Source organism: Calcarisporiella thermophila, assembly GCF_041956535.1.
Source record: "Calcarisporiella thermophila strain CBS 279.70 unplaced genomic scaffold VTP21scaffold_21, whole genome shotgun sequence".
NCBI lineage: Eukaryota > Fungi > Calcarisporiellomycota > Calcarisporiellomycetes > Calcarisporiellales > Calcarisporiellaceae > Calcarisporiella > Calcarisporiella thermophila.
Genome location: NW_027192211.1, coordinates 572148 through 581934, shown reverse-complemented (window position 1 = coordinate 581934; position 9787 = coordinate 572148). Strand labels below are relative to the sequence as shown.

The following is a 9787-nucleotide window of genomic DNA, read 5'->3' as shown; positions in this document are numbered from 1 at the left end:
CCATTTGTCCAATAAAACGGCCTCATCATCGTGAAGCATGGACTGCTGACGTAGTCCGCATTCTATCTTTCAAGAAAAAGGGTTATTTACACGGGCATATAGATGGGATGATCGAGCAAGGGTATTTATAGTTTCTCTACGTAACGCAACTTGCTGTACCTCCATTTGGAGATATAAGACGAAATAATGAGAAATCAAAAAAACATGAACTCAAAAAGTTAGCCCAGTGTATAGTATGAAGCGATGGTAAATCCTAATGAAAGAAGAAAAAGTGCTAATTACATTGTGAGGTTGTATACAGTTACAGTTTATTCAGATAATTTAGGCACAAGTTTCAAATATAGTCATACACAAATAATAAATTATGACATTTGCATCAAAATTCTTCAACAAAAAAATTTATCTAAGAAATATATAGGTAGTTAACAAGCGTTTTAATGCTCCTGTAGATTGAGCTCGATGGAGACTTAAAAACAAGTGTAGTACATTGCCTTTTATCTTTCAAGCTTGGCAAGAAGTTTCAATTGGCCGAGTTGCCACTACGATGATGACTAAAAGGGACATGAGTAGTCCAATAATAAGGACTGAAAAATGAGCTGCTGATGGAACCAAGCCTAATGCAGGAGAAGCTAAGATAAGAATGGCCACGACCGGATATGCTATATTTCGACTAATTTGGTTGAAGTGAATATTTCTATGCAAGAGCCAAACGCTAATTAGATAGCAAGCGACAGGAATGGCCACCGTGGCACTTCCACCCCAAACGGCCAATCCCACATGACCACTTGTGGAATGGATTGAGATATCGATGGCGACTTCCAGCCCGGAGCCGACTGCTGCGGCGGAGGCAAATATGATATAGTGACCGTAGCCCCAGTAAAAAGCCAATCGGGAGGTACGCATTTCTCGTGCGGCAATCATAAAATGGTGATTAGGCTGATCAAAATATATCCACCACATACTAAAAAATATCAACAATCCTCCTGCAGCAACCACAAGAAGATTACCAATAGGTTGCCCAGAGTCCAAACCAGATTGAACGGCGGTGGTTGCTGCCAGAACAGATTCACCGAGAACAATAAGAGTGAACAGTCCATATCTCTCGGATATGTGGCCAGGATGCCATTGTAGGGAGCCTGCAAGTTCTGCCAATATAGGAACCATTAACTCAAGGATAACCAGGATTGCAAATCCAATATATCCCCACGGCACAAGTGGCAACGCGAGTCGAGCCAGCCATCCCATTTGGCAGAGAGTGATACCAATAGCATAAATTAAAGCAGATTTTCGGCGATCCCTATGTTGTCGAGCTGCACGAATCCATTGCCCAACCAGCGCCACGCGCATAACAACATATCCAGCAGTGACGACAGTAAAGTCAGCGTTATTAAAGGCGCGTGGGATTCCAGCAGAAATAATGAGCGCCCCAGCGATTTGAATTAATGTAGCTATTCGATATGGTACATCGTCGGTATCATATGCAGATGCGAACCATGTGAAAAGCATCCATGCCCACCAGATGCCAAAGAACACCATCCCGTAACCTAGAACCCCGAGCCCAACATTGCCTTCCATCAAAAAATGGTGAAGTTGGACTCCTGCTTGCGAAACTGCAACTACAAAACACAGATCAAATAGAAGCTCCAGCGGTGTGGATGCGCGATGCTCTTCAGTTGTACTACGCGCCACCATTGGTTGATACAATAAATTTCTATTTGAAGTACCTCCAGTGTTTGCAGTGATCAATTGCTCCTCCGAGAAGAATTTTGGTAAATTTTCATTACTTGCACCATTCATTTTTTAAGACTTTAAGAGTAGCTATACTTTTATGACCGAAAGTGCTATCAGTAACTCATATATATTTTGTGTAAATCGTGTGACACAATTTGTGCCCACACTTGCTAAGCCATTATAAGTGATTTCTGGCAAATAAACATGATATAACCGTGTTCCACTGAACAACTTACCGGGCGGATCTTCATAAACAATTTTCCAAATGTATATATTTACTTTTTTGGTATTATTAATATATGAAATTCCGAGAATCCTTATTAGCAATTTAGTAAATTTATGTACATATATACTAAAGTGTAGACAATCAAACTCAAATAAACTGCATCGGAAACTTGTCTTAATAGATTGCGCATAAAGTAATAATATATTGGCACACGATTACTATAGTATCTTTACGAAAATAGGTTCTTAAATACAGCCGTGAAGTCATATATTTTAATAGAATTGTACTGCGAGCTTGCTTTAAGTTTATGAGAGGTTAAGAATTTTTTCGCTTTAAATTATGATAATACTGTAAGCTATAATATCAAAATATTCAATTTCAGAATATAGTTGATTAGGCATTCCCTGCTCGCTACAACGATATATTGAATGGGACATAAAATGCATCTTAGATTAAATGAAAACAATCACTATTTATGATTTATTGTTAGAACTGATTAAGAGTATATTAATAAAAGGAAAGAAGACAGATAGAAGGGATAATACAAATAACATACACCACTAGAGAATTCAAAAGAGAGAAAGCACATCCTATATATATGATAGAATAGGAGATGATGACTAATAATGATGATAAGATACTTGCTTATACATATTTGTATAAGTATGAAATAACCGTCGTAACACAACAACTATTCAGGCTTAGATCATGCCTGGTCGTTCTCCAACATTTATAAGAACAAATTATAAGTAAACTCAACCAATTTATCATATCAAACTTGAGGGTTAATACTGGCATAACGAAGACTACTGTGTTCTCAAAATCTTAGTGGTATATAGCATAATAGATTGCATTTATAGCAAGGTTTGCTCAGCAACACAATCTCTTTTACTTATAACATCTGTCATTTAATACGAAAAATCACAGCGGGTTATATAAGATGTACCAACCTGATATGTCCTATTCTGGCTTCTGCTAACTTTAAATTATTTGATCCCTATAATAATATTCAGATATTAAGAATAGTATACTGCTCCTATACATTAAAATTAACTTAACTCCAATAGCTAGTGTTTCACTATCTTACGCGTTATTGTATATAATGCGTTACAAATTTATCTTAGGGCGAATATTCCCAAAAAAAAAATCGCCGATCACGATTTTTTCACTTTAAACCGGGGATTGTTTTTAACTCTAGCTGTGCCAATAAATATTATAAACGTTTTTGTTTTATATGTTTTCAATTTATTCTTTCTAGAATAATTTTCTTTATTTAAAAGCTTGGTGATTTCTGTTTAAGTTTCCATTCTTATTTTGAATCCATTCTATTAAAATGAGTTTCAATTTGAATTATATATTTCTGTACTTATGGCTGGTTTTCATCTCCTGTGCGGAGGTGCTGGATGAAAAACCTGGAATAAGGGAATACGATTACATTGTAGTGGGTGGAGGAACTGCTGGTGGGACGTTGGCGGTCGAACTTGCCAAGGCAGGCTATTCAACATTATTAATAGAAGGAGGTCCATGGCACACTAGTGTCAACGATACTGTGCCCGCCTTTTGTGTTCGAGCTTTTGAAGACCCCGATATTGGATCTGAATTTTTCCCAAGAATTTATGCCGAAAATGATACTCAGCACCAGGATACAGCCTTCTATCCAAGGGTGGGTGCATTGGGAGGGTGTTCTATCCACAATGGTATGACCGCTGTTTATCCTAACAAACGTGATTTTGATACACTCGTTAAAGCAACTGGTGATGAAACCTTCGATGAACCACATATGCGCGAATATTTCAAGCGTATGGAGAAAAATTATTATCCAAAATTCATGAGATCGTCGGAAGCGCACGGCGACGATGGTTTTTTCCCAACTAGTTTCAATGATTTTATAAAAATAGCTGATATTAAGAAACTAAATCTTTTTCGCTCATTTGATCTGCAAGCTGTCAAGTTGTTTACAGCATTTCTGCCCAATCCTTTTCACGATCTTAACGGTTACTCTAAGAAACGACTTGGGACAGACGTAGAATCGAGTTTTTTTATTCCCACCAACATTGATCCTACCACAGGTACACGCGGCAACTATTTAGGCTACATCGTTCATCATGCACAGAAATTACCTAATTTTGATATTTGGACCAATACCTATGCCACACGAATTGTCATAGACTCACAGGTGGCATATGGTGTCGAGTATCAATATGGAAAATATTTATACAAAGCGAGTCCCCATTCCAACGATCAAAATCGCGCCCAGGCTTCTCGAGGCGTTGTAGCAGCACGGCGAGAAATTATAATATCTGGTGGCTTTATACAAACGCCACAGCTGCTAATGTTGAGTGGAATAGGTGACCGAGATCAGTTAGCATTGCATAATATCAATACGTCAGCTCACTTACCTGGTGTGGGGAGAAACTTACAAGAAAATTACGAAACCTCATATATTGTCCAGTTGCCGAAGGAGTATTCTGCGGTTAAAGGCTGTAAATTTAGCCCTTCTATGGATGACTATTGCTATCGCCAATACGTTGAACGACGAGCAGGACCTTATATAACCAATGGCTTCATATCAGGCAGACTGTCTAAATCAAGACCTGAACTAGATACGCCCGATATTTTTACCTACACTACTGGCGGCTATATTCCTCGTTTCTATATAGGTCACAATGTAGATATTGCTAAACATTTAAATACCTTTACCCGTGTGACTCTTAAGGCCCATTCTACAAACCCCGGGGTCATCAAGTTGAAATCTTCCGACCCATTTGACGTACCCGATATTAATTTTCAATTTTTCCAGCAAGACGGCGAAGAAGATATTATTGCAATAGTGGATAATATCAAAAAGCTGCGCATGGAAACTAAGAAAAAATTCTCAAAATACGAAGAACTACGTCCTGGGAAAGAAGTAGCAACTGACGAGGAGTTGGTCGATTTTGTTCGAAAGGAAACTTTTGGTCACCATGGATGTTGCACTGCCAAAATTGGCAACGACGACGACCCCATGGCAGTTCTGGACGGAAGATTTCGCGTTCGAGGAATAAAGCGTTTAAGAGTAGTAGACGGGTCTGCATTCCCAGAGACACCTGGTTATTTTCCTGTATTGTTCACACACATGCTGGCATTGAAGGCTGCAGATATTATCCTAGAGGATGCAAAAAAGCAACCCTAGCTTATGGATACTATAAGGTTAGTTTTTTTTGTGATATAAGTCCGATTACGTTGTTTGTCATAGTTCATCGAAGTCTTTGGGATCTAGTATTTAGGTTTATTTAAATATGAAACAAGATACACGCATATATTATGAAATGATATTAATCGACATCTTTTACTATTAATTTATTTAAATATTCCTGCTTAAAAAATCTTTAAAAATTACTAGTTGAAAATACTGCTAGCTGTTACTTCGCATCTAAATCTAATGCTAATTCCAGATTGCCTTGGACAGATTTCTCGAATCTCCCTCAGAGGCTATAGTGTTATTTTTATTGCATAGCTTTATGCTAGCATGAATATCATTCCAAACCAAAGAATTATTATGTCATATTATTTTTTTATTTAGCATCAAAATATTTGAATTAACCACAATCTATCAAGTCACATACTCACTTTTCCGTCATTATAATTTAAAAATGTTTGCTCATACCATTGAATTAAGTTTTAGGAAATTCAGATGTAGCTTTATAACAAATGCATTGTTTTAGATGTGCTATCTTAAAATGCGTAAAAGCTTTTGGTTTTGGTGCTTTTAGTCTTGAACAAAATATATCATGTAAATATGTGATAAACAAAACTGATGAGTTCACAACTACAGAATATTCAAAATAAATTGAACACTGCTTAAATATTCAAGCCTCTATGTCAAGCTTATTATTTCATTTCAGGCTCTATGCAAGCTTCTCTGAGTAGTTGCCTATGACCGGTAGCTTAACTGTATTGACCAAATCAGCATTATCGCAGACGTTGATTTGCCCAGGTCGAGGAATAAAGGCGGCATTCGGGAATGTTTCCTTAATTTCGGGGAAAATTGGGCCATTGGGACCATCCTCGAAACTGGTGGTCAAAACAGTAGGCAGATTGAAGTACTTCGAGATTTCGGCTAGAGCAAGAACATTATTCCTAAACTCGTCTACATTGAAATCTTGAACTAGCGAAGCCAGGTCAGACCGGTGATCAATGAAAAGAACAACAGCGTCATCAGCCCTAATTCGTTTATAAAGATCCCGCGAGGTTGTTACGTTGGTAGCTACATCAGCGAATACGACGCTAATAAGGAGAGTTGCAATTGAAAATAATCGTGTAGGCTTCATCTTGTTCTATTGTTAGAGTAGGATTTGCGTTAATGAGATCCCTGAGTTTTGGATTTGTGCAGGTTTATATATCCATGATGATGGTAGTAGTTTCAAATTTCAATATAAGTTTCAATATTAGTAAATCAGTACTCCAAAATGACTAAAGACAAACAAATTATAACCTATTTAGAACACATATCTGAGATAATACAATCCCAGTCTTATTACTATTTATATATTAACTCTTCTATCTTCTCTGTACATATCCCAAAAAAAGTTATCGGTTTTCTGTGATTTCTAGTTCCGGTGAAAAACCGCTATATTGTCGTTGAAAAATATTTTTAAGGTTCCCAACGCGTGAGAAATCCATGCTAATTTTGCTAAATCTGCTCAATCCTCACTTTCAGCTATTCGCCATAATAAAGTAATATAAGGCCGCCTGAACTAACCATCGTACATTTGCCGCGAGTCCTTTACTAAGCTGAAGCTTATATGTATTGACTTCACATAGCGATACTCTAGGATTGGACATTGTTGATAGCTGTTGAATGATGACTGGATCGGACGTCTCCGATATGTGGCCGAATTTCAAACGATCCCAATAACTTTGGCATAAGGCTTCGCTTAATATAAGATAGTTTGGATCATACAACGATGAAGTTGTTCTGGATATCTTTACTAATACGAAGCTTATATCTATAGGCCTCGATCAATGAAGTTCTGCGACACAATTGGTTTAAATGCATGAAGTTTTAAATGATTCCGATGAGTGTGCTCTACTTACCAATAATGCAAAAAACTATACACCCTCACAATAATCCTCAGAACAAGGATATTTAGCCATTAGTAAACATTATTATATACAATAATCTTAGACGACCCAACTGGAAAATATCAAACTCACATGAGTTCTTATTTATCATTAAATTTTTAGAAGTATAACTTATATATTTTACTTATGCACAAATTACATCTGGGATTGGAATGATATAAACAATGAGAGTGCAGTATGAAGCGTAAACATTCATTCGTAAGAACCCGAATTATTAGCATTCCTAATTACAATATAACGTTTAATAAACTCACTTAATTCACAGTTTACTTAAAGACTCCTAAAAATAAAATTAATAGTGCTAGTGGAGCAAGTCTCATACGCATCGTTCTTGTAAGGATTCCGTTACTTCAACGGAGGGTTGAACGGGTGTGACGATATTTGATTTCTGCACATCACCCTGTGCGGTATTGCGCATCAATGCACTTGGAATGTTAAAGGATGACGGTGGAGTTCGCTTTATATACTCCATAATATATGGCTCTACAATTGCATAAGCAAAGTAGATCGCAATGAGCTGTCCCATGATGACGTATATCACTTTCACAGTTTCGGTGGAGGCAAACTTGTGCTCCAACTCGGTCTTGACAGTAATGATCATCCAGGTAAAGAAATTGTAACCCAACAACATGAGGATCAGTGTGATTCGCCCGAAGATCTGGAATACAAGATCGTTGTTGCGCGCACGGATGATCTTTGTGCAAGATCTATGAAAGCATATGCTCGTGACGAGGGAGAAAAAGAAGTATATACCCGACTCGAGTATGATTAAGGTGTTGATCGTCTTCCAAAAGATCATCACGTCTGTGTGATTGATCAAAACGATGGTAATGATCACGGAGCATCCTAAGTTCGCAAAAGAGAGCCCTTGGATAAGATACTGGAACTTACTCCAACTGGATACGAACGATGACTGCATCACAAGCGTATTATATAATTTCAAGGAATCAATAATGATAAGACTGTTTAATGCGGAAAAGAGTGTGCTTAGCGCAATTGCAAGAAGGGGACCGGAAGCATACGCGTAATCACTGAGGTAATTGCAAAAGAGAAGATCTTGTAGCTGAGTAACGAAATAGCATAGTCCCACCAAGACACTGGTAATTATTTTGATGATTTTTGTAAATAAATTCTTTGGGGTCTTGTTCTGCGTCGCCTTGTAGATGTACGGGAGAGAGAGTAGGATGATCCATATCCCTATGAACACGGTAACTCCAGAAATACTACAGGATTTAATGATCTCCTGCTTCCCCATATGTGGTACTAGATTCTTAGGGCGGCATTCCGTTAGGAAGTTAACAGAAGCACAACATGCACTAAGGGTGGAGTTATTGCTCGATAAATCCATAGTTGTCGTCAGGTAATGGTAATAATCATTGTTTTCTTTGTCGTGGAGTTGATCGGGTAGTTTATATATTATGATATTGCGGAGTCGTAACTCCATCATCCCCTAATTGGTTCATTCACTTAGCTAATCTCCCCATATGGTTAAATGAGTAGTTTCAAATCTAATTAAAAAAATGTTGGGAAAAAAGCTATAATTTTATCTCCCGGAAGACCTACAAATTCACTACTTGAACGCATACTCTTCATATTTTAGTAAGAGTTTCCAACCATATCATCTACATTCATGTCTCTTTCTATAATACTAATCTTGAATATTAGCTCTAATCTCTAACTTAAAGGGTAACGAAGAGCTGAGACCAAATTATTACGTTTGTACAGGTGGAGTCCCACGTGGCACATTTCGACACTGAACGTTTGAAACGCTAACAAACAATCAAAGACAAATCTGAGGAGCAATTATAATAGCAGGAAGCTTTCAAACAACAATGTCGAACATGAAAGCAAGCCATTAAATTGAATTAAATATCCATGGCAACTGGGTTTTGCAACTCTCATATTCAAGAAGATATATCAGCTAATGAAAGCGCGTGTTGGTGTGGAATCATACATTATGAGGAAGTAAGCCCATAAACTGATCCAAATTTTCTTTTAATACCCTAGTGTTGGTTTATAAACACTCAACAGCTTAGCATGACAGATGTATAACGAGAGCGGACAGCATGAGTTAGGGACGACATAATAAGCATTTGAATGGTTTTAGCGAGAAAGTGGAATAGTAAAATTCGATACCCGCCAAAACTATCTCTTGCGAGGCTCATCTCGTTGCTTTACCGAAGTTTGTTTGAACTTGGCTTTACGCCGGGAAACTTACAATTTAATTGAAGATCGGCACTGTGGAGAAACCCTTATGCTACATTATAAAATGTATATATATCTGCTGATATGTGAGAAAGAATAAGTGAATCCGAGAAAGGGGCGTGTTGTTTGGGGTGAAACCATGCAGCAAATAAGATTTGCTGAAATTCGGTCGCTTTTGGATTCTTAATTTCCAAAACAACTCATAAAAGTTTTGCCTAGGTATTCCTAGGAACATTTTTTCTCGCACTATCGTAAGCATGTTCGAAAAATTTCAATAGGTATTCTTTCTGAAAGCGCAGCTATTTTTACTTATTCAAATTGATATATACTAAGCATTTGGGATTTACAGCCAAGTTCTTCACACATTCTTTCAAAGTTATAAATCCTGCTCATACTGAATGCTAGGTGAATCCCAAGGTATTATGCCCGACTATGCTAACTTGGATGGATTAATAGTTAAATATCTAATTAAGAGTTTATATCCATTTATTACTGTGACAA

The 9787-nt window shown here is 37.4% G+C and overlaps 4 protein-coding genes across 4 annotated transcripts; 1 reads left to right on the top strand and 3 right to left on the bottom strand.

The window, feature by feature from the left end:
* Window positions 1-501: 501 nt before the first annotated feature.
* Window positions 502-1797, bottom strand: VTP21DRAFT_5309 (uncharacterized protein; the record flags this gene model as incomplete). Its single annotated transcript, XM_069395816.1, has 1 exon — window positions 502-1797. The coding sequence occupies one exon, from the start codon at window positions 1795-1797 to the stop codon at window positions 502-504; it is 1296 nt and encodes a 431-aa protein (XP_069248383.1).
* A 1493-nt stretch (window positions 1798-3290) lies between these two features.
* On the top strand, window positions 3291-5129 carry VTP21DRAFT_5308 (uncharacterized protein; the record flags this gene model as incomplete). Its single annotated transcript, XM_069395815.1, has 1 exon — window positions 3291-5129. One exon carries the CDS (start codon window positions 3291-3293, stop codon window positions 5127-5129), a length of 1839 nt encoding a protein of 612 aa, XP_069248382.1.
* Window positions 5130-5844: 715 nt separating this feature from the next.
* On the bottom strand, window positions 5845-6267 carry VTP21DRAFT_5307 (uncharacterized protein; the record flags this gene model as incomplete). The annotated part of the gene is made up of 1 exon (XM_069395814.1): window positions 5845-6267. The coding sequence occupies one exon, from the start codon at window positions 6265-6267 to the stop codon at window positions 5845-5847; it is 423 nt and encodes a 140-aa protein (XP_069248381.1).
* A 1130-nt stretch (window positions 6268-7397) lies between these two features.
* On the bottom strand, window positions 7398-8525 carry VTP21DRAFT_5306 (uncharacterized protein; the record flags this gene model as incomplete). Its single annotated transcript, XM_069395813.1, has 2 exons — window positions 7398-7885; window positions 7973-8525. The coding sequence occupies 2 exons, from the start codon at window positions 8523-8525 to the stop codon at window positions 7398-7400; spliced, it is 1041 nt and encodes a 346-aa protein (XP_069248380.1).
* Window positions 8526-9787: the final 1262 nt, after the last annotated feature.